At 38.3% G+C, this 25,527-nt stretch overlaps 1 protein-coding gene across 2 annotated transcripts in view; it reads right to left on the bottom strand.

Annotated features, from left to right (window-relative positions):
- Positions 1-25,527, bottom strand: part of COL19A1 (collagen type XIX alpha 1 chain) — a 204,397-nt gene that overhangs the window by 23,342 nt on the left and 155,528 nt on the right. For both annotated transcript variants that reach the window (XM_075046427.1, XM_075046428.1), the window contains 18 exons: positions 24,736-24,789; positions 23,482-23,571; positions 23,091-23,135; positions 22,916-22,993; positions 21,561-21,596; positions 21,401-21,454; positions 21,259-21,312; positions 18,422-18,463; positions 17,234-17,287; positions 16,448-16,501; positions 13,285-13,338; positions 12,283-12,336; positions 10,150-10,194; positions 9,473-9,523; positions 9,347-9,391; positions 8,372-8,398; positions 6,101-6,154; positions 2,974-3,018 (listed from right to left, as the gene is read on the bottom strand). In XM_075046427.1, coding sequence (XP_074902528.1) covers positions 2,974-3,018; positions 6,101-6,154; positions 8,372-8,398; positions 9,347-9,391; positions 9,473-9,523; positions 10,150-10,194; positions 12,283-12,336; positions 13,285-13,338; positions 16,448-16,501; positions 17,234-17,287; positions 18,422-18,463; positions 21,259-21,312; positions 21,401-21,454; positions 21,561-21,596; positions 22,916-22,993; positions 23,091-23,135; positions 23,482-23,571; positions 24,736-24,789 — 936 coding nt within the window. The remainder of the gene's footprint in view (positions 1-2,973; positions 3,019-6,100; positions 6,155-8,371; positions 8,399-9,346; positions 9,392-9,472; positions 9,524-10,149; positions 10,195-12,282; positions 12,337-13,284; positions 13,339-16,447; positions 16,502-17,233; positions 17,288-18,421; positions 18,464-21,258; positions 21,313-21,400; positions 21,455-21,560; positions 21,597-22,915; positions 22,994-23,090; positions 23,136-23,481; positions 23,572-24,735; positions 24,790-25,527) is intronic.

Here is a 25,527-nt window from a genome sequence, read left to right as displayed (position 1 = left end):
ATCACTTGGTGGTCTTTACTCTTTCTAAATACCCATAAAATGTTTTCATGAAATTTTCTTTTACAACACCATGATTTCCTTCTTGAGAAGTCATAGTCAGATCAAAGTTTATCACTGTATATGTGAAATCAAGGGGTTTTTTCCTTCAGATACTTCCTAGTCCCGATTTTTTTTTAGTGAGTTTATTACTGACTTAACACCTTTTGCAAATTTTGTTCATGCTCTTTTTCGGTCACTTTTATTGTTGTTTTATGTTCAGCTTTCCAGAATTCATAATCCTTTCTCATCTTATCATTTATTTGGTGATTTTAAATGTCTTTATTTTTTTAAATGATGCCTTGCTTTTAACAGCCTATCTGGTTCAGCCCCAGACAAGAATCTATTACCCTGAATCTACATTTCCCAGAAATATCCTTAGACCAGATCCTCAGCTGACTCATACCAGTGAGGGATCTAACACATCAACATCAGTGACAACCTCAGAACAACAGGACTGAGGATTCGTGCTGAGGAAATAGGCATTGGTGGCAATTCTTGCAGAATCTCAGTCCAAGCTTCCCTGACAATCCTGCTCAGCAAAAAGCCAAAGCTAAAATGAGAGGTTTATATTCCCAAATGGGAAAAAGGGTTTGCTATTCAATCTAGGGAATAATGCCAGGCAAGGAGGACAAATTCTCTTCCTGTAAGATATGTGGATATATTTCAAAAACTCATCCTAGACTACCAAAAAATACTGTCTCTCATACGTCTCTTAATTTGTTAATTAAAACTGCTTAGCATAAAATGTTAATACAAATAATTTATTTCAGTGGATTTTATTAGAATTAAATGTATTCAAGAGAATGCAACTCCAGTGATGAAGGGAACTCATTAAATATTTCATACCAAGCTAGAACAGAGAGCAACAAGAATAAGACTTGGAATGGCTCTATGTCCAAGTGGAGAGCAGTGACGAGTGGCGTTCCTCAAAGGTCAGTATTGGGACCAGCGCTGTTTAACACCTTTGTTGGTGACATGGACAGTGGGATTGAGTGCACCCTCAGCGAGTTTACTGACAACACCAAGCTGTGTGGTGTGGTCAACGCGCTGGAGGGAAGGGATGTCATCCAGAGGGACCTTGACAGGCTTGAGAGGTGGGCCCGTGAGAACCTCATGAAGGTCAACAAGGCCAAGTGCAAGGTCCTGCATGTGGGTCGGGGCAATCCCAAGCACAAATACAGGCTGGGCAATGGGTGGATTGAGAGCAACCCTGAGGAGAAGGACTTGGGGGTGTTGGTTGACGAGAAGCTCAACATGACCCAGCAACGTGCACTCACAGCCCAGAATGCCAACCATCTCCTGGGCTGCATCCAAAGCAGCGTGACCAGCAGGTCAAGGGAGGGGATTCTCCCCCTCTGCTCTGCTCTGGTGAGACCCCACCTGCAGTACTGCGTCCAGCTCTGGGGTCCCCAGCACAAGAAAGACATGGACCTGTTGGAGCGAGTCCAGAGGAGGCCGCGAAGATGATCAGGGGCTGGAGCACCTCTCCTGTGAAGACAGGCTGAGAGAGGTGGGGTTGTTCAGCCTGGAGAAGAGAAGGCTCCAGGGAGACCTTATAGCAGCCTGCCAGTACCTAAAGGGGCCTACAAGAAAGCCGGGGAGGGACTTTTTACACAGGCAGGTAGTGAGAAGACAAAGGGTAATGGCTTTAAACTGAAAGAGGGTACGTTTAGATGAGATGTAAGAAAGGAGTTCTTCCCTATGAGGGTGGTGAGGCGCTGGCACAGGTTGCCCAGAGAGGCTGTGGCTGCCCCATCCCTGGCAGTGTTCAAGGCCAGGTTGGATGGGGCTTGGAGCGACCTGGTCTGGTGGAAGGTGTCCCTGCCCATGGCAAGGGGGTTGGAACTAGATGATCTTTAAGGTCCCTTCCAACCCAAAGCATTCTATGAACATCTCCAGTGGGAAATACACAGGGAATGAACAACTGTGATCATCCTAATCAGCTACTGCATTATTGATTCACAGCATGAAATATATTTCAGAGCAACAAACTTTGAAACTCTTACTTGGGCTATAAAACTCAGAGAAATACTTCTCTTTTACCCTTAAATGTGCAATTTTACCTTGTTTTAGGAGAACTTAACTAAATTAAGCTATTTAAGCTGATGTACTCTCTTGGAACTCACAGTAAATTGGCTAAATCAGTGGCTAATCGAAATGGGAGTGCATAGACACAAACTTCTCTTTATTTCATGAAACACATATTTATAATTTAAAACCAGTTCCTGAATGGATTGGTAGCTGCCAAAATTTAATAATAAATGTATTTGCATATAAATAACTCCATATTGCCTCCTGAAATATGGATAACCCTTTTTATTAAACTGTGAATGCAATCTAAAGAAAAGTTGTCTTCATTTCCTTTAGGAACACAAATGAATAATTGTCATTTCAATTTATCATTAGTTACATTTACTTTCACCTACAACAGTTTCTGGATGACTTTCAGAAACTTCTCTGAATACCACATATAAATAGCTGACAAAGCATTCCCCTAAAGCAAATGTTTGATTGACTTGATATGCAGATCCTCATGGATTGCAATAACTAATGTTCATAATTTTTCTTTGTGGTAGAAAGAAGCTCAGAAATTTGTGCACGCCCAGGAACACAGAAAATGCCTTTATCTATATTAAACTGAGGCAATGAGATAAATCTCATATGCTTTCTTAACTAAGCATATGTAGCTTTAAATTCCAGCTTTATCATGTATTCACACCATTGCCTCCTGTCATTTTAATAATAAGAAGAACCCTTGGTGGTATTAAAATTCTAATCTCTTTAGGAAAAACACATCATTGTCATACCTGCCTGTAAAGCATTAGCCAAGCGCTGGCATTCCACAAACAGTGATCAAGGTTACAGGTCAGCACCTTGTTAAACCTGTTTTTTCAGCTTCCAACAAACTGAGTTTTCTTTAATGAATATACGTACCGGTGTCCCTGCTACTCCTGGTGTGCCAGCTGGTCCACGGTCACCCTGAAGAAAAGATAAATCTATACTTAAATGGTAACACTCAAACCAGAAATTTGTTTGTGGATTCCCATTAAAACCTGAGGAAGGATTATTCAGTGAACTGAAAATGAGGACAGGAGCCAGGCTCTGCTAAATTCTAATATTTAGCTCTGCCACTGCCTCATTTTACAGACTTGAGCAAGTAACTTAAATCCTTTGTTTAGGTTCTCTTGTATAACGTCATAACTTCCATGCTACCCCTCATACTCTGCTTGAGGTCTTCCTTGAAAAGGGATGGAAAGTCCCTGACTAACCTGCAGTTTTCCAAATAATTATCATTTGTGGTCACAACAATGACTGCAATTCATATAGGGTAATTCACTATCATATCAACATCCCCATATTTAAGATGTATCTTTCAAAGAAGTTTTTGCCTTCCTGGTACCCAGTCATCTGTTTGCTGCAAGTCAGCAGCCTCGATTTGCTTGTGCCATGGTCCTTTCAGGGCAAAGTTTCTCCTTGTAGCATACAGCCACCTTCATCTATGCTTTAAGCCAAGACAATGCCTTTTTTGCTGGCGCTGATGAGTTATGGGCACAAATTCATCTTTCTCTCGAGAGGACTAAAACCCAAAGCAGACAGATGGAGCTCACCAGTGGTAGAGCTCTACACAGCGGGATTTGCCCTAACCCACTGCTGGCGCGTATTGGTCCGTAACGGTACGCTCTGCTAGTGTAACGTTGGTTAAAAATATAAGAAAAAATCAGGCTCCTAGTTTCTATAATCATGTCAGAAAAGCCCTGGCACTCTTAAAACCATACTAACAGGAGAATATTTTTGTGAGCTGAGTTTATGTTACCTGGAGCTGTTTTGCAAAAGCTCCGCCAACACAGCTACAGCCACATTCTGTTGTGCAGAAGAGCCCCAGGAGATGTTGGGATTTCTGGTTTCTGTTCTTACACCTAATGCTCATTTGTCTCATTCGCATGATTTTGTTCAGGTAGCACAATGATAATGCTGGTAATCAGAACCACTTAACTCCATTACACAAAATGTAGACGGACGACAAGTTAAAAGTCTGACCTTGAGTCCAGAGGGAGAAGCTTGCCTACAGGCTGCAGTTCAACCTCTCTTGCTCTGGAGGCTAAGAGAAATCACTTAATGCAAGTTCACCCCTCAGCGAGGGACCCAACACGCACCTCGGGAACAGCTCAGCACTGGGTATCTGTAGCAGGACATACTGCCTGGAGCACTGCACTCTGTCCCTGGGGTTATTCCGGACCCAGAACTTGAATCGTGGTGTTCTCCCTCTACGCTGGCTGTGACGGCGAAGCTAGAGATTCCTAACGCTTCCCTTGCAGCTCCTTTTCTTTGAAGGGTCCTTTCAGCAACGCGATTCGCAGCACGGCTGCACAAACCACTGGGTCAGCACAGCGGAGGGAAGGGACGTTTATCCCCAAGGACACAAAGTTCTTAAGCCGGTTCATGAAATTACCATGAAATTACAGCCACCATTGTCTGTGGAAGATGCCATTCTGCTACACAGATGTACCTAATAGCTCTAAATTAAAAACCAGCTTGCATTATACTGTTGGAACTGGCAGGCAGACTCTGGGATTCTGTTCATTTATTTGCACGAGAAATGTGAATTTTGACCAAGTTTAGTTAAGGAATGGATATTTTTACTTTGGAAAAGGGCCAAACACTCACTTAGCTTGTTTATACAATCTGCTCCATTGCTTATTCCCTTTATTTAATTCTTGTCCCCACTTTGTCTCAGTTAGACCTGTAATATCTCCCTGTGTTTGTTCATTTTGAAATCAGACTAGTCTTTAATTGCTTGTAAATTGCAGTCTTCCAGAGCAAGAATCGTCTCATGTAATTTAAACATCTAGAATAGACACCTACCTTAGATCTTGTCATTCCCCACTCTCTGCACAAGCAGGAGTAACGCACAGTGATATTGAGAGAAACTTCTAATCTACATTGCTTTTTGATGAAAAATAACTATCAGTAAACTATTTTTGTATGAAGCCATTGAATAACATGTAATTCAAAAAAGCTGAATAAATATTCCATTCCCCCCCCCCAAATTACTCCTTTTTCTTCTTAAATTTAGAAGTTATGGGCAAAACCAAACTGTTTTCCCTGACAGAAAACAAATTTACAGATTTTTTCATTTCTCCACTGAATTTTTTGTACTTTGACGTATTTAGAAATGAATACCAAAATCTTAAAATTTTTAGCATTTCATGCAAGCTTTTCTCTACATTCATATCAGTCTCCACAACTAGTAAGTGAAAGGCTGAAACATGCCACCGGCTGAAGGAAAGGATCATTTCCTAGCGCTGGAATGCAGATGTGAACTACAGGAAGGGGCTGGAGAATATGATACGGTTCAGGATGTGCTATAGTGGCATCATACAGGCAGTATGGAGTACAAGAAAAGCAAAACAGAACCAAGGGGCCTTTTTTAGAATAATGAGCAACAGTCTGAGAAAAGAGATTTTGGCTCCTTTTGGAGCAGGATGCAATGCAACAGGAACTGTAGGGAATCAGTCTCTCCCTCTAGTTCTACCCTTTTCTATACTTTTACACTCATCTGAAATAGTCTCTTTTTTTTGTATGGGAGTCTTGCATGCACTAGGTCTAGACTGATTCAGGTACAAAATCCTCTAAAGATCTATAGCGACGCGATAAGTCTTAGAACAAGAGAGACTGTTAGCATAAGACGATGTTCAACAGAGAACAAGAACTAGTGACCATACTTAGGAACATGTTAACTACATTACTATCAAGTAATATATATATAGTATATACTATATATAATAGAGTATATAGTAGTATTCTACCAAGTTAAGAAAACAAAATATTACAAGACCTCCTACACACAATTTTCCATTTGCGGAAAATGAAATTTTATGTTGGGTGAGTATATGATTTAGATCCACAGTGAAAAAAACCCCCGAAATACAGATAAATATGCAAATATTTTTCACACAGGAACATTATCTTACACAAAAAAAACTTCAAACAAGGTTTCAGAAAACATTTAGCTGCACATAGTTGCCACTAAGAAGCCATAACTTCTTTTTAAGAGTCCTACCTTTTCCCCTGGGAGTCCTTCCAGTCCTGGTAATCCCATCGGTCCTGGGTCTCCCTGATTTATTTTTTTTTTTAAATTAAAAAGGATTGCATACATTAGAATTTCTGTACTCTACATAAGAAATGTTGAACAGCAAGCAACAGCAGATTCTTTAATTAGTAAGCCAGCTAACCAGTCGTTAGGTGAACAGATTTTGTTATGCCCTGTTAAGCGAATTAAGCTTTTCCCAGAGATGCTGTGTGAATATTTGGATCAACGGTTTTAATTTTGATGAAGAATGTAATCCAAAAGACTTGCCTCCAGTGTTCTTGCAAGCCAAGGCCAGCTCTAAAGCACCTCCAGGTGATAGAGCCCTGGGGTATAAGCATGTGCTGTCAACCAGAGAACCAACCTCCAAGCAATTCTGTGCTCTGTTCCCTAAACAAAGCTTACTCTGCAGGAAGGGACACACAGACTAGGTCCCTGGGTAGTTCTTCAAGTTTTGAAAGAAAATCAGAAACATGCTCCACTGGAGAAATCAGTTTAATATGTAGAGTGGGGAGGCTCTTTTAGTTCTTTTTTTTTTTTTTTTTTAAAAAGAAAATCAATAATTTACCATAGAGATTTAAACTACAGCCAACAATCCCAGTATTTCAGCAATTCTCAGTTAAACCAAAAGCCACAGCAAATTCCCATCTGGATTTCATGAAGTCCCTTGCAGACCTCACTTTCCACACCTAAAGTCTGTTTGGGAGACGGTGCTTCCTGAGTAGGACGTGGTTGCTGATACAGAAAGAAGTATTCAGCTTCTGGGCATTATGGTGAAACAAAAATAGGCTTTGTGACTTTTCTTGAAAATAGATTAATCAACTGTTTTAGGAAACTCTCTCACAACTCCATGTTTTGCTGTGAGTGCTGAGGGGTTCTGTTTTGGGTTTCTCAATGTCCTTGAGGAGCACAGTTATTACATTGGTTTGTTCATAGATCAAAGTTTAGTTTTTCTTGTAGCTGGCTCTCTATTATCACTTGGCAAGGAATCAAACATGATCCCAGGCCTTGCACAGCTTGGCTGAGTGGAGATTATGCACCTTCATGACAGATGAAGTCCTAGCCAGCTCACACGGCTGACACATGGTACTTGTCCTGATTCGGTCATACTACCTGAAGTTCGAAAGAGGTCTGCTGGACACAGTTCTACTACACCCACCATGAAGGAGCAGTACCTGTTACACTGCCCTGCAGTGTTATAGTGCTGTAATTATCATTATGCAGTTATGCGATGTTCCTTAGACATGAAAAAGAAGTACACGAATGTACTGAAATCTTAAGTGCTGTGGAAGCACCTATCCAATTTTGAAAACAATATCCATTTGATACTACCATACTTTTTAGGCTAAACCATCAATACTCAAATTTTACTATTATCTTTTGGGTATTTTCACTGACATCAAGTCATCAAGATGCAATACCTGTAAGTTTCAACTTTGTCACCTTCAAAGTTAGGAACTGTAGTGACAAATTGCAAGCTAATGACAAATATCATTTCTCTATTATAAAGGCAAGTTACATCACATGTCAAGGACTTTGGGAAAAACATACACCCAGTCAGGATCTGGATCTACGTTCTGCTGGTGGCTAGCCCTATGCAACTGGTCAAGGTTCTTCCACTAGTTGTCCTTCCCCTCCTCATAATTTTTAAAGAAAGATCACATGAAAAGGACATAACACAATGCTTAAAGGAAAAAATTATCAAAAAGTTAAATAGATCTGCTTTTGAATGTCAAACTGCACAGTTCAAAGGTGTAGTGGTCATACCATGATCATTATCATCTTGCTCACCAGAAGCAATGTGATGATCATACTGTAACTAACCGTCATGACATTTCCAAAGAAAACACCAACATGCTAGTTGTTACTAGCTAGCATGACATAGCGCACTGTCCTTTCTCCCCTATCACTTTCAAATTTAATGTTGAGAACAATCTAATAGCCCTTAAGGTATTTTCTACCTTTATTTCACATTCTTTATTCTTTGATATATCCAGGGACAGCTCAGCAGAGAGCTGTCAATACTATGTTCAGTCATTCATTATATTATCACTTAGAACTATTTACCAGAAATTGCAAAATTTGCAAGCCTGGCAATTAAAAAGGCTTTTTCAGAGGTACTGATTCCGCAGGAGGTAAGCTACCTGCTACACAGCGTTAATAGACTCTTTCACCCTTGTGACTAGGATCATGTGTTGAACTACTTGGGGAATTCTCTATCATGACCAAAAAATACACACATACCACTGTGCCAGGATCTCCTTTTGGGCCCTGCAAAGAAATGAAGAAGTGGAAACACATTTAAAAAAGAACAGTTACACAATAAGACGATATTTTTTTTGTATTACTGCATTATGAGTACACTTTGCTAATGCAGTGCAATTAAGAATCAGTATTAAGTTCAGCCCTCCCAGCTGATTAATTAAGTATAAAATCTTAGTAATATTTGAGTTTTGTTTTGCTGTTCAAGAATACAGAGAAAGACAGCTCTGCAGTCCAGTGCGAGCCCATGACTACAAGTGGCACATAACGTAAGGACAAAGTCCTCACTGATGGCTACAACATTTTTACGTGGTTACCAAAATGGCAATCATAAAACAGTAGAACTTGCCTATGATGCTACAAGAAGGAGGACGTAAATAAGCACACAGCATCTTTGGCTCCACAGAACCAAAGCAACATTGTCCAGCTGCAAGGTGGTGCATCTGCACTCTGCAGCGTTGGAGACACCAGCCCTGTATTATTGCCACAATATAATTCTCATTTTTACACATTTCTCTGCACTGTAGCAACACGTAGTGAATCAGTGACAGAACTGAGATCAGAATTCATGAGCTTGTCATTTCTAGCACTAAATTTAAACCAGTATAAAACTATGCCACCGCTAACTATAAATACTATATTACACATTTTAAGATATTAGGATAGTTTCAATAAAGAGTCCAATATCAAATTATGTACCATTTTCACAGCCTTTACTTGCCAGGGTGAAATACTTAAATCAGAATAAACTACTTTCCAAAATGGGCTAAAATGCCTGATAAACACATAAAAGCATGTACTTTTATAATTTACTACATACCAATCAGACCCTTATTTTTTCTGTCTTTCACATGTAAAATCAAATTCCATGCCACTTACCAAACTGCATGTAACTAACGAACCCCTTTGCTACTACATTAATTAACTATTAGAAATTATGTTTCTGTTAATACTTACTGGAGGACCTGGTGGACCTGGATAACTAGCGACACTCACACCTCCCTGCAACAGCAAGTTTAAAAGTTGAGTTGGGCCAAAATCAGGTGTTGATTGAAAAAAAAAATTAACATTAAAGAAAAATACCTGGAGTTTATATAAGCTGCTCATTCCATTTCTTTCATTGTAAGGCATACCCTTTAAAACATAAAAACCAAGTAAGTGTCACAACTACAAATTATAAAGGCAGAACCCTTGCCCTGTTCAAGCCCCACAGCTGAGCAAAGCTGTGGTATCATTTTTGTTTCCAATCAATTTTTCAAAGACTCCAGACATTTCAGTAAGAACATAAGATACATACCACTGTGGCTTGGGACTTTTTTTTGAATTATGAAACCAGAAACCTGTAAATTTCAGTGTACGTTAAATTTTGATATTTATTATTAGAATTCTCCAGAATTGGTTTTGTGTTAGGTACTATTCCAGTTAATTTGGAGTCCAGTGAACTCCACGGACTTTCCCTAGGTACCTTGAGTTCCCTGACTTCACGTACCCAAGCTGTCTAAATTCCTCTAATAACATTGGACACCAAGGTTAACTTATTTGACCAAATTTCTGGGATGGGTCTAGTGATCTGAACTTACTCAGCTATGAATCACAAGAAAAAAAAGGAATACAGAAACCTTTTGCAAAAAAACATTGTTGTCTTCCTGCACTATTAATACGTATTAGATTGACAGTCAATTCTTCATATTACGTCACGTTTTACTCACAGGTATATTGTTCCTAAAATAACATTCAAAATATAAATCAAAATGTCTCACCGGAGGCCCAGGTGGTCCAGGTTTCCCAGGAGAACCTTCACTACCCTAGTACAGCAAGAGATTCATATAACTCATTTACTGTAACTGATGTCCAGATCTATTCCATACCCAAGCTATGATGACCATAATGACAATAAACAAGACATACAGTCAATATGAACAGGCAATATCAAGAATAAATTCTCCTGCCCAGCTCCTGCTTGAGCTTTAGGCAAGTTATTAATCATTACTTTATACTGTTTTTTTATTTTGTTAGTTACTCGATGCTTTATGTGTAGTAACTTCCTTGTGGTAAAATAGTAGTGGTAACCTGGGTTGTGAAACACTTCATATATACCAGGAAGGAGAGGAAGGGGGAAAAAAAAAAAAAAAAAAGAGTTCTCAATATCAATTTCTAAGCAACTGGCAGATGAAAGTTAACATTCATTTTATGCTTTGTGTATTATTTTGCAAAAGCCAATCCTCAGTTGATCATTCACAGGTAAATAAAGAGCTACAGTTTCAGAAGTTCCATTTATTTAGAAACACATTGAAGATCTTCTTTATTAAGAGATATAATGAATACCTTTTTATTTTTTTACTGTAAAATATTAGTCTGTGGTTACCTGCATCGGTAGTCTGTTCCGCTGACATGCACTGAATTGCTTACATTAAAAAAAATGCTTCTGAGCTTTTGTCCCAGCAGAATGGCGGGGTCTCAGAACAGTATAGAATTACAAAGGTTTCAACATCAAGTTTCCCAAACAAGATCTTTTCAAAATCTCATCACTATGATTCAGTTAAAAACACTGTATAATTTGGAACAAGTCTGCCAAAATTTTTCACTGACTTTGTTGGCTCTTATTAAACATATGTCAGTGAGACACTTCGGCTGCATCTTTAAAATTATTAAGGTGGCAAAAGTCAAGATAAGTGTTCAATAGCAATAATTAGCTCATCAGAAAAATATAATTGTAATTAAATGTTTATACTAGGATAATTTCCAAATGGTCCTGCTAATTGATAGAGACTGTCAGCCTCCAAAGAGCGATTTGGAGTACTTCACGGGAAATAAAAATACTGTACTTTAGAAAGTAGATTATATGATCATTCCTCAAACATGTTCCCCAGGTGAAGGAAGGAGGAGGAAATTACTCTGGCTGTATTTCAGTTTACTTCATCACTCTTCAGCCATTTGACTTTTGCCCTTTTTGATCTATGAGATACTACTTACAGAGCAGTGGCTTCTCATTCCCACCTGTGTGTGAATTGTAAACAAGGAACTAACAGAGACTTGTGTTTTGCATTCAGTTACATAAAAAGGAGGCAAGTGTGGTAAGTTTTTGCTATTATGGTCTGCAAGGTGACAGCTCTCAATCAATTTTTATACTGAAATAATTTCAGAGCTTTACAAAACAGTTTCCTTTCTTACTCAGACCAGAGCCAAGGTTTTGCAGAGTATTAGTAGGATCACATACATTAATGTGGCAGTGCTCTGCCTGGAAAACTCCAGGCTACAGCCAAAAAAAACTTCAGAAAAGTGTATTCGTATACAAAATGGAGAACTTGTCCCAGAAAGCATTCTACAGCAAAGTAAGTTCGTCTGCGGTATTTCACTGATCTGAGGTGCCCAAGAAATGAATTTGACCTCTTAGTTCGAGTGCCTGATAAAAGAGCACATAAAACATTGATAGGAGTGCTGTAACAGTGTAAATTAAGTAAAAAGGAAGCTTATACGTTTTTGCAGAATAACTTATACTCAATAACTTTCAGTACTTGTGAAACACTTGCAAAGTATGTGATTACTTTTGACTAAAATACTGGTAAAAGAATGAGAAGCAGAGCAAGTAGTAACTAGTCATATACTATTTCACAAATGTATTTTCACTTTCCTAAATTTTATATAATATGTGATACTTAGAGAACATTCTCTGCAACTTACATACACCACAGGGACTATGCTTCAAAATATAAGCCCATATACATGGCATTGTTTGTGGAAAGTACTCGTATTAAGACACAAATACAAGTTAACTTGAAAGCATATGTCAAGTTCTTGTTTGCACTCTATGTTAAAAAAACCCCAAAACATAGGAGCATAATGGGATTGCAAAACCTTCACAGATCTTAACCAAGACTAAAAAGAAGGAATACCTTTTCGCCTTTTGACCCTGCTGGACCGGGATGTCCAGGTCTTCCTGTGACTCCCTGCACAACACAGTATCAGTTTATATTAGTTAAGAAACAATGAAACACAGTATTTCTGCATTGCAGCTTAGTTTTTAAAAGTTGTACTTTTTGAAGGTCATTTAAACCTAATTATGCTTCTCCTCCAGGTTTAAATACTTCTGTTTGATACAACAGCTGTGTCCTTCTGATAAGCCCTTTGAAGGGTAAAACTTGTGTTTGCGGTTGCATTTTCACCCTGGCAGGCTAAATGCACTGACCTTAACTGGCATCTCTGATACTGCGAAGAACCGTGCTTTACTGCTAAAATGCCAATTTACATATGCCACATTAAACTTCCTAACTGTGTTACAGTTTTTGAAAGAAGGGAAACATTAGTACTGTCAGCAACCTAGGAATGAATAATGATCATACTAACTAATGTGATCCCATCCAGTATGTAGAAAATAAAATTTTTAAAAAATTTCCAAGAGGAGTTTTCCCAGAAATACCAACATTTTTTAAAGATATTTTGTAGTAACTTTAAATATTGTCAGCTTGTTCTCATACTTTTTTTATTGTGAAACCAAGTGATTAATTGGTTTCAGCATTAAATGTCTTCGGAATGCCTAGCTGGAATTATATTTAGATTTTTATTACTAACATTATTACTGTAACTTGGGGACAAATACATAATTAACTGCAAGTTTGCACATCATAAGTCATGTAACCTCACAGAGTCTCTAGTAATGCCAAAACTGCAAACTCGTTTACGTTACATAAACCTTGAGCCCAGACAATGACAGTATTTTCAGTAACATCAACTCACAACATAGTTTCTTTTATTAGAGCCAATATGGGTCAGATTTTATTATCACTCTCCTAAAAGCCAAAAGAAGGGACGAGAAACTAAGAAGGTGAAGTTTTACTAGATAGTTGTAGCAACCTCTGCAGGGAGAGATGAGAACACAGGCGATGCCACGCACTTACAGACGGTCCGCTGGGTCCTGGTACGCCTGGCAGTCCGGGAGCACCTTGGAGGCCCTGGAAATTAAAAAACACATGTCTATTTCCTCCCCCACTCATACCTCAAAAAACTACTTGTATTCAGCATGTCCAGCAGTATTATAACTATATTAAAGTGCATTTTCATCTAAAAGGTCGGCATTATTTTTAGGAATGTAAAAAAAAGCCCCACTATGCAGGGAGGAGATTGTCATTGAACAAGGTTAGACACAACTTCTTGCTTGACTGATAAACGCTTGTCCTTCAACCCTTCACGCTGTTAGCTTATGCCCTGCATCAATTTTGCTCTTTAGTTGTGCAGATAAGAGCAGGACATCTGGCTTTTCCTTAGAGATTAATTTTCTATTTTCTATCACTAAAAGTTTTTTTTTTTGCTGGTGAGAAAATGTCTACTCAGACTTCTCAATGTTACCTGATATCTAAATGCAATGATGCTTTCTGTCTGATTTATAGATTTTGCTTTTTTGATAACAGAACATGGCAGTTTTCATAGTATTAAATGATCTACTTCCCTGCTCTTATTCTATTTGATTGCCTGGAAGTCGATGGATTCTGGTATCCACTTACTAAACATACTGGCGTGCAAATTACTACAGTGGATGCAGGTAGGATTTGAGACAAGCCTGCACGTCACTGAAATCTCTCCTCTGTCACAGCAGGCTTAGGTGCAATTTTAGACACGTAAAAGTCATGCACTAATGAGAGCTAATCGCTCTCAGTTCCCCCCATCATCCACAAAGGGAAATAGGTCCCTCCCAGCAGCGATTCATTTTATCTGCAGAGGGTACCTACTCTCTGACACGAGGAATCACCTCAGAAAAGGCGTATTTCTCATGTTAAATGCAGTGTTTAAGAAGGCACGGCTAAGGGGGTAGTCTAGAAAACCACAGAGGTCAGTCACCCTGAAATAAGGGCTCCGAGAGAGACGGAGAGAAAAACTCCTGACAGAAATAAATCAGGAAAGGTGTGGAGATGGAGAGAGACATTGATTTCCCTTTCTTGCTCCTACACACAGAGGACACAGATCCACCTCTGCAGCTCTTCAGAGTGGCGGTCCAACTGCTAATGTGTTCTCCGCTCATTTGGAATTACTTTACTCTGACAGCACAGTCACCTGGAAAATGAATGTTAAACCAAAGGAACATTTTCTGTAATTCTTATTACTGATGTTAGAAAAACCCTCCCCTGAAAAAAGGAATGTTTTATAAAGGAAGAGAACTAAGCTTCAACAAAGACTAAAGGGCTGTTTGAAGGCACATGGAAGTTAAGGAGCGTATTTCAAAGAGCTTCAGGTGGGCTTCTCAATCTCTCTTCCCGTTCCCATGCTAACCAAATCATAAAAATTAAAATAAATGCATTCTTTTAGAATTTGTAAATTTTTTAAAAAAGTTACTTTTAAACTTTGTAAACTCTTTCATATGTGTTTCTGAAAATAAATTCGCTTGCACCCTCATAAATTCATAATCAAAAGCTGCTGCTAAACACTGGAAGTATCAGAGCTACGGCAGCTAACCAGCTATCAAATGGTGAAGAAGCGTGTGAAAAGCTAACTTGCTAACACAGCACAGCACCCTACTGAATCAATAAAAAAATTCAGAATGCATTTACTCCGGAGTCCTTTAAAAAAACCCTAACTGCCAGTTACAATCTTGCCTTTCCTTTATTAGCTTCTTAATTGCCTCTAATATCTCACTTGATTCTCAGCAGTCAAATAGTATCCTAATTGTTGAAACTGTTTTGCTAATGCCTCAAATTGCTAGAGTTGAATTGTAGAGGTACCCTATAGGGCACATGAAAGATGTGTTATTTTCCCTTTTATTTTTTAAGTAAAATTCTGCTTGGGCTTCGCATATGGCTGCCCCATCATTTTAAGGTCAATGTTCTAAATCCAACCTCAGGAAGCACTTGCTTTTAAGAAGCAAAGACATTATGAGCTCTACAGATTGTGTAAAAACAAAGAGGAAAAATAAGCATGATACTTTAGTCTGACAATCTGCTAAATTCTGGGGCAAAGCAGTAGCAGGAATACATATCTAATGCTTCTGCTGCATCTTTTTTTTCCTCATATAACTGTTTACTTTAGGAAGCCAAGGATCCTGATGAACACAGATTTTTTTGAGAATTATTCTCATTCTACTACTGTTTGAATATTCTTACTCTATTATGGCCATAGCGCCAAAGAAATGTAAAACGCTCATAAAGAATTACAAAACCCTCAATCAATAAGCTCTAAATTCCTTTCATATTTTCCAGGTGCTTTCTCTTGTAGCCAGCACTCCCAAATTACAAGAGAGTAGTACATGTTTAACAGTGCCACTTAAGCATTGTGGAATTTTGAAGTGTTCACCAAATATTTTGCAACAGACTACTTATTTTAACTCCTTCAGTTGGCTAAGGTCACTAGGAAATTCATTTATTTACTCAGATTCATTTGCTTAATAGCTTCTGCTTTGGTAATTTTTTTTAAATTTTTTTTTTTTGGACAGAGATTGCTCTTGAACTGTTAACTGCAAATATTTCAATATAAAATGAAAGCTACAACAGCTATTTTGGATTCGGCACCACAAGTCACGTGGCTTTTTTTCCTTCTCCATAATGACATAAAAATAACTCTAAGAATGCAGTATATGATGCAAAATACTTTAAATATTTTAAATTCAGTCTCTTCAAATATTTTGCAGTTTCCACTTAATAGTAATTGCTGCTATGACTGTTCCCATCAGAGTATTTGCCTAATGGAATGTTTTTGAAGGTGAATTTTAAAGGGGAACTAACACAATGAGAGCAAATATTTTATAAAACATGAAGTATTTTCTGAAAATATTTGGCATTTGCCTATTTATTGCTCTATCCTATACACCTAAAAATTAGCAGTTAAATGTCTGTGAGGCTTTAAAATGTACAAATGAGCAGAAATCCTCAAACAAAAATTAAAAATATGTTATTTAATTGAGTAATAACATTTAATCTTGTTGAAAATTCAGACTTGAGGGCTATTTATAGTAATACGTTACTATCTCAGCAGTTTTAAAGAACTGAATAACATTCTGTGCATTTCATTCTCAGTCTAGATCTTTACTCAGGTTCAGATAAGAATGCAACCGCTATAGAAATGAAGTAATTTTACCTCATCGCCCTTTTCTCCAGTAAGCCCAGGAAATCCACGTTCACCTTTGCTTCCCTATGAAAATGTAACATTCAAACAAATATTTTCTATTAGAGAACAATGAATTTCACGCTCTGCAGGGCATTTTACGACCTATATTTAATATATGCTAGTATGAAGCCCTTACAGCAATAGTGCCTAAACCAGAAACTTTAAAATATGCCTCCCATCAGGGTGAAAGGAAACGAGTGGTTTTTACCCAGTAGGCAAACCAGCCCAAAGGCCTGATGGAGACATCTTATTAATGCCAACGAGCTTAAATGCTTGCCGAAACGGAGAAAGTGCACTTTCATGGAATTAGGCTCAACTACAGGAGATATCTATACATCAAACCATGTGGCATTTGATCTGATTACAGTGAAGCAGAATTTTGATTGAGGACAGTGAAACTGCAAGTCCCATGGGAACACGGTGCAAAGGCAGGATTCTTGCGTGCCTGACTCACCTAAAACGAGCCTACAGATTGCAAGGTCCTACCGGACAGTCAGATCTGAGCTAGCTTTAATGGGCGCAAGACACAGAAGAGCTATCCTGGCTTGGGACCCAACTCAAGTTATTTTGCTTACTGTCCTGAGTTAAACGGCAAAGCGACACAGGAAAAAGGGCTGAACTGTAAAAATTGTTTGAAACTTTAGGCTGCTCAGATGCTAGGGATAGGGATCAGACAAAAAAGTCTCAGAGGCAAGAGTCTGGCCTTTTACTTTTAACAAGCAACAAAGCCATGTAAAGTACTCTCTTCAAACTTACCTTTGGCCCTTCTCTACCAGGGATGCCTGGAGGACCTCTTGTGCCAGGATCACCCTGAGGAACAGAGAGAAAGTGACAAATAACCATTTTTGGGACATAGGCAGAAGGTCTGATCGATGCAGACCGCTTCCTTCCTGCCTCTGTGACCATCCCTTTGTTTTACCCCAAAGCCTTCTCTTCAGTCCTTTCTCTCTTCTCCACGATGTACTTGTTCAGATAGCCTTCCTTCCTTCCCTCCCCATCTCTCTCACACTCTGCTCAAACCATGCTAACAGATTTTTAGCTTCATTTTGAGAGGACTCATAAATGCCTTCATTGTGGATAGTCCCAGACACACCTCTGATCAGGTTTGAGCGAACCATCTTCCTTTCAAGGGGTAGGTAGAGAAGAAAGTTAATTCTTACTCTCACCATCTTCAAATTTATAGTTATTTTAAATGTGATTCCTGCTTTGTTGACAGAAGCATTTTCCAGCTAAATTTTAATCTTACAGAAGTGCTAACTACGAACCACAGAGAAATGAAGAATGGAGCATAAAGAATCAGTAAGAGAGAGAATTGGTAAAGAGGTAGAAAAGCAGGTACAGGAGAAAGACAATACAATTGCAAACAGAAAGAATCAGGGAAAAGCCCAAAGGTAGACCTAAAAGAAATCAAATTTGTGAATGCGAAAGTCAATAAACCCTAAGTACATGTATTAATAAAGGACAGCAGAATAGGATAATCCCTCTCCTCAGAAATGATGTGTGCTTTTCATATGGAAATCCTCCTGAGCACACTTTTCATTCTGGAATATGGCAGACCACTTCAAATTTCATTATCTTTCAAAATAATACCTTAGAAATTCTAGACTATTTTCCCCATTCGGTGTATTACCAACCTTAATGCTACAAAGTAAAGCAGAGAATGGGGTATACTTGTAGCAATTCATACTGTGGACTGGAGGTGCTGAACAGGCACTTGCTGGCTACTACATCACATACCGTTCAAACTCTATTTTGCAAAATTCCTACAAAATGCGTTTCTTGAGTATTTTTTAAAAGCAAAACAAAAATCAACAAAAATCTCAAAATTATTTTAGGCTAGCCAAGTAGGTCAGAATTGAACCTATAGAAACTTTCAAGTGTATATTCTGGTTTAAAAAGAATGCTTATAGTAAACAAAGATATTTAACCTCTGAAAGCGCTTACCTTCAGTACAGCACCCATGTCTCCCACAAGTGGCAGTGCGATCTGAAATTAAAAAAGGCAGCTGCAGTTAATGTTTTACACAACACTACCGATTCAGATGGGTTGTCACTGGTTCTAAAGTTTATATTGTTGCACACATAGCTGATTACATATATATTGGTTGAAGCTATTTTTTACAAAAAATCAAAAGAAAAATCAGGGTTTCAAATATAGTTAAATATCGTTCTCTATCCAACCTAACAATGTAATTCTTCTTTACAATTCCAATGAAGTTCCTTAAACCATGACAACAGCGTAAGTCCAGAACATAGTAAATTTCACTTTAAAATAATAATAATAATATATTGTTGTTTTTGTAGCATACCAGCAACAACTTACCGCTGTTGGAAAGTCTCACAGACTATTCTCACCTGATTATCTTCAATTGTTTTCCTTCTGCTTTCTCCTAGGCTCTGACTCTACTGTGAACTGTAGCATGACTTGTGGAGATGTCAAAGCTAACTTCAATAAACTAGCTCAGATACTGGAAATAATCCAGCTACAGCAACATAAGCAACGTATGCAGTATTTTGTCCTGCCTTTAAACATTAAGAATTAGTGCAAAACTCTGTGGTGCCACTGCTAAAATGCCACCAATACTAAAGCTAACTCATTCAAAGCTCAATCAATAGGTTTACACTGTACTGCAATGTATCTCAGATTTCCAAATGCTGCCATTAAACCTATATTTAAAGACTCCCTGTAAAAACTGATTGCACTGGTTATCATCAGCTTCACTCACAGACTCTTCAATTACCAATGCTGATTTCTTCTTCTTGCAATTACTAAAGCAAAAATAGCCCCGCGCACGCTATAAAATTAGACACATTCAAAATTTGTTACCGCTTTTGTTCAGTCTGTTTCAATCATTCCCATCTTGAAGAAGAAAAATAAAATGTAAGCACTTTTGTAGCATATTAGAAAAACTGTTGGTTGGTAGCAATAGGTGTCAAATACCAGCTCAAGAGAAGCACTGCTGAACGTACTTAACCATAGGTGTAATCAGGAGTACCCCATTTACAGGGTAGCATCACCACCTTTGAAAGCACGCTGAGAAGTTTTCTGGGGTGAGACATAGGCACCTAACACAACCTAAGGATGTAACTATGTAAGCTATGAAGTCCATCCTCTGCACAAAGGTAGACTGTACGTAGACAGTGTCACCTGCTCTTAAAAACCTGTAACAAGGCTTAAAACCAACCACCACATCCCTACGTGGCCTGGCTTTTCATCCTTTTCCTTGCGGCAACATTTTACAGATAGGCAGGCCATTACCACGTCACCTCTTGGTCTTTCTGCTGGACTACACAAGTGTAATTTCCCGTCTCTCCTCTTCTCGAATGTTCTTATTTTAGCTGCAACAGCACTTTATGGTACAGACCCCCAAACCCTCAGCTTGAAAGGGTCCTAACATCCAGCTGCAGGGGCACACCAGGTACGAGAGCAAGGCTGCTGCGTTTGTGCCATACAGCCCGTCTGCTCTGTACGCACAGCAAGTCCGCACGCACCGGAGAGTCAGAGCTCTGTATGCTGAGCTCCGAGTAAGTGTATGGTACATGATGGGCTTTTGGAAATGTTAAAATGGCCTTAATTCTCCGGACTCGCTCCTGCTTGCTAGAGTTTCCTTTAAAAATGTTCTCTCCAAAAAGAAGACTATTTCAGGAGAGCAAAAGGCAGTAATTCTCCTGTGAGTAAGTTTTACCATTTAGATCTGTCTGTTTAACAGTGGCATCAGATTTTTTACTCACGTTTAGTTTACAGTGCACTGTGCCTTCCAGAGCTATTCTACTTAGGGATATTGTTTTTTCTTATTAAGCACTTTATGCTCATCTGTCTTGAGTTTAATCTTGTTGACTTCAGACTGTCTCTGAATTTTAAGTTTTGATTATATTTTCAAAAAGCTAGCAATCTTTCCCAGTCCAATTGCAGTGTTTATATCTACTTATGCTAATGAAATTAAATCACTGACAAGAACCAGGCATGGGAGAGACCACTCTTTCCAAGAGTTAGGTCTCCAGTTGTTGGGACTCCAGACAGAAGCAGGAATAGCAACTGAAGTTTTGCCTTTATGCCAATTTTGCAGATATGCACATTAGACTCTCCTGACTCCCAAGTAAAATAATCAATTATCTTTAAGAGTACGGTTTGGTCTGAGGCACATTAAGGCTTTTTGGATCTTGCAGTGCTGGACTTCACAAAATCAGTAAAGCTATAGCATTGTTAAATAAAAATCACTGCTGTAATACATACCCGAGAGGAGATGGTAACTTCTAAAGTGTGGTGAAAGATCAGAATTTATTTAGTGTTTTTGTTTTCAAACCCAGCCACTTAAATTTTCTTTAGTGCTAAAGGGAATTTATTGCTTTAGAGACTAACTATTCTCAGAATTTCATTAAAAATTAATGTCTCTCTTCTGTGGCACAGCAAAATTAGCTTCGGAATCCCCAAACTTTTCTCTTCAGTCTTTTAACAGGAATTATCACAGTATGCTCCTTAAAATTTGCATTATACAGAACTGCTTCTGAGACTGAGGAACACTATGCCAAGTTATAGTCTGGCAGAAATTCTAGTATACAAACTGTAACACCTGAAAACAAGGTACTTATCCTGTATATGTTAAAATAAGTTTAATTTATACTGCAATGTAATCAAGTAAACAAACAAACAAAGGATCTAATAATTGAAAAATCAAATTAATTTCATCAATTGGACTTCTAAACTTGGTAGGTTCTCTCACCTCCTTTAAATTTAAAATATTTGCACCAAAGCAAATGCCCAAGCTTTCTGTGTATACGTACAGGATCACCTGGAGGGCCTGGTAGTCCTGGTTTTCCATCTCTTCCTGGAGTGCCCTAGAAACAAATGTAAAATTTGATGGCCTTAAATCATTGTCGAGGGACACATTACCTCTTGCTGTCTATATAGATAACTGTCACTTACATTAATACCAGGGGTACCTGGAGTTCCTGGTAATCCTGGGGGTCCCCTAGGGCCCTAAGAGCAGGAAAGGTCATTTAGGATTTAAGAATATTTTTGTTTTACTGTAAACATCTTAAACTAAATTATTTTTTTAATATTAAAGAGAAAACTTATATCCTACCTGCACACCTGTGGACCCAGTTGGGCCTATAGGACCCTGCAAGAAAACTCCAAATAATCAGTAGTTATACTTTTTGGGACAAGGGAGACGAAAGTAATAGAAAAATACTGAATGTGGGATATTGGTGCAGTTCGCATTGCAAGAAAGACTTGCTCTAAGGTTTGGCTTTAAATCCAAATCTGATTTTCCCAAAATCAGAGAATTCAAGATTTTGCTGAGGCCCATTTTTATGGGCAAGTAATACCAAAGAATAATGATCTGTGGTGAAACTTGCTATTTAGCTAGGAGATTCATAAGAAAAGTTGATATTCAGTTGAATAAAAACAAATTAGATTGTTTAAATATAAATGGGTAATTTTTAAAATTCAGATTTGAAATTATTTGAACTGAATGAATTGTTTTTAAGGATAATTATTTTAGATTAAGATCTCACTGTGAAACTCTAGTCACCTTGTCAAACATTTTCTCCCTGTACCTGAGTCCTGCCAATAAATTGAACTGTATCGGCTGACTATATTGGTCTGGACTGAAGAGAGATTGCCCTGTTCACCACAGTAGAACTCATGTAATAACATGTACCACCTACCATCTACACCATCAATATCATCAATTTTTTTACTGAATACTCTGAAGACACTGGAGATGGCTTTATTTAAAGGCAATAGAAAGAAAGAAACAAACCTGGGAAACAAGCTGAATAACTGAAACAGTTACTATTATACAAGTTTAGTACGAATGCTCTAGGTACACTGCATCAACTTGCTTCATGTTTGAATTATAACTGCACAGAACTGTGTGAAGCAAATTGTGCAAAATCAGGACTTCACTATTTCCTGGCCCAGTACCTGGCACGGTAAGATTCTTATTTGTAAGCAGTAGACCCAAGCTTGTAATTAGCAGTCATCACAAATGCAAAAGCTAGGAGCTGATGCAAAGTCTTCCACATCTCTTCCATGTGTCTTTGCTTTTTCCAGTACCAGCATGGATTTCAAAATGCCATCGCCTATGATGCCGAGTATACCTCTTCTCTTGTACCAGTACTAAGGCTGGATTTTGTTGACAACTGCAAACAATTGTTGCTGACAGACAGACACAGTTAGTCTGAAGATGTCTCAACACCATCACTAGGAAGCTCATCTGTAGAGTAGCCAATGACTCTTTCAGTTCTCCAAGGCTTCCATTTCTCACTTAGCACTAGATCTTTCTGGGTCCGGATAAAGGGAAAAGACGCTGAGTTGGGAGTCGAGTCAGAAGGGAGTTCGTGGCATGGCTTTTTACTATCCTTTGTTTACTTGTTGCAGCTTTCTCCACAATGCACAGCGAAAAGCCCAAATTCTGGGCGTTGGTATACTTACTGGTGATCCCTGAATGCCTATTCCCGGGGGCCCCATCTCCCCAGGTGCTCCTTGTACACCAGGTAGTCCTCTTTCTCCCTGAGAAGGGTACAAGGCTTTCAGTTACAACAGGTCTGAAAAGGTAAACTATCTTTTTTTTTTTTTTTTAGAAACAGAAATAATATTTTTTTTGTACCTTTGGTCCACGTGGACCAGGGTTTCCAGGAATACCAGTGGGACCCTAAAAAAAAAACAAAACCAGGAAAAAAAACAAATTACATTTTGAAATCAAAGAGACTAGCTGAATTTTATTGCCAAAGTTAGTCAGCCTTTATAAATAAACTATGACAGATTTACATATGTCTTTGTTGTTAATACCACTGTCACTAGGAGCATGTGTGAGCCTTACACTATTTCTAGACTATATTTTAGTGCACTTACAATACCACTATAACATATATTTCAATTTTGAAATTACATCCAAAAAAATACTTGTTCTGATTTCTTTCACTGCACAATGAGAATTCTTTAACAGTTGTCCCTACAAGAAATAAAGTCATAAAAACCTTTTCAGATTATGGACTTACTGGTCTTCCAGGCAGACTTGGTCCAGGAGGTCCCACATCACCTTTTGGACCTGGATGTCCAGGCGGTCCCATAATCCCACCAGGGTCCCCCTACAAGATAAATTTGAATTGCTAATTGAAATGTCAGAATTTCCTCTTATGAAAAAACTCTAAATATTATCAAGGTTATCCTAGAAAGTGCCAGTACTCTGAGGAGAAATAGAGAAGAACCGCCCCCTGCCATTTTCCTCCAAAAAGTTACAGAAGAGGAGGAGGCATGGATTACACAACCACTAATAGTAACTAGCATTCTCTTCGTTTTCCATGCTTGCAACACATCTGACCTACATTTCTTTGTCCCCAAGCCCCTAATACGCAGGTCGTCATTAAACCCTGCCAACTAATTAATAGTAACAGCTTTAAACTGTCTCTCTCCAGCTATCTATCCCTAGTGCTAAACCCCTGGTCTTCACCATATTCCTGTTTACATCTCTATTTCTTACCTCGATGCATGCAGCATCTCTTACTCCACAGCTCTACAACTCCTCCTGCTTACACAGGTGAATTTATGCCCTTTATTATGCTGTCCTTTTGTCTTTTACATGCTCCTGCATCATTCTCTGTGATTCTTTCTGAATTTTCTTCTCCCACCTTTTTATCAGCTCATTTCTTCAAGCTGTTAATGGATTTGTTTCCCTTGTACCCCCCACAATGTATAAATACCATAACACATCACACAGCTCACAGTATGCCTGTACATCCTCTTCTCTCCCCTTCTCTACATTCAATATAGACACACGTACCATTTTTGACTCTTGCTGATGTAGCTGAATTCTAACTAAGGGATTTCTCCACAGCAAAATACAATGCCATAAAGAGCTTGGCTCACATCTGAGACAGTACAGCTGCCCCAGTGCTCTGCCAAGAGGAATATATCTGACTGTGAAGTGGGATTTTACACATTAGTCTGGTTAGGACACTACACTGAAAAGGCTGTTCTGTGGTCAGGACCCAAACTGACATTTCTGCACTGCACAGATTTAATGTAAGAGCCCAATGCAACCTCCTTGAAATATTACTTAAATTATGTATCTAAAGAGCAATTGGGTTGCCAAATTGGCCTGCAGCAGGCAGGGGGTTGCTGCTTGTACATTTTAAAATCAATTCATAAAGCAGCCACAGAGATGCACTACAGAAGAATCAAAGGTTACTTCAGAGATGACAGTCTAATATGCTCTAACATATCAAGCTTAATTAAAACCACTTAAAACATACCTTGTCTCCTTTTACTCCTGGGTTTCCTGGTACCCCATGCTCTCCTGGTAAGCCCTGGTATTAAGAAAAAATATAACTGTACATTTTTATAGCTATTACCTTACAGATTATCTAAAATTACAGATGAAAATGAGTTTACACTGGATTATTTACTGTGCATTAGTATCGACCCAAAACATCAAACAGTACAAGTTAATGAATGCTTCTTTAATCAACTATGTGAATTATTTTTCTTGAAATGGAAATGTAATAATCAAGATTATTTTCTGGACCCTATCAGGGCAGAATGGCAGAGACTGACAGGTTTATGTCTTCAATTTCAAAATAATTCCAAGTCTTGAAAATCAATCATTTTTTCAAGGAAGGTGGTAGCAGGTACAAACTTGAGTTTTAAATAAGTGTCTCATCTTTTTTGCCTATGAAGGGCTGCATGACTTCCTACACTAGTTAATTATTCAAATTTGTACCTTAAAAGCCTCAATGAATTTCTACTCCTGCACATTACTTAATCCACCAAATTCCTTTAAAATGTTTTAGATATTTAATGGACAGTCAAATATTTTCAGCAAAATATATATATGCCATCCTTTCTTTTGTCTCAATCTCATCTTTCACATTTTGATTTTAACTTCAGCATTATCCCTTGCCCTTTTCATGAAGGATTTGTCAGAAATGCAGAGAAATGAAATAGATTAAAATCTAAATAGAAACTATTTAAATAATAGGGAAGGTTAAATTGTGTTCTCTTATTAGGCTGTAACAAATAGAGAAAAATTCTTCCATAACCCTTCA

The sequence above is a fragment of the Buteo buteo genome, chromosome 15 (genome assembly GCF_964188355.1).
Source record: "Buteo buteo chromosome 15, bButBut1.hap1.1, whole genome shotgun sequence".
Classification (NCBI taxonomy): domain Eukaryota; kingdom Metazoa; phylum Chordata; class Aves; order Accipitriformes; family Accipitridae; genus Buteo; species Buteo buteo.
Note: the sequence above shows the minus strand (reverse complement) of the source record. Positions and strands in the feature narration are given on the sequence as shown.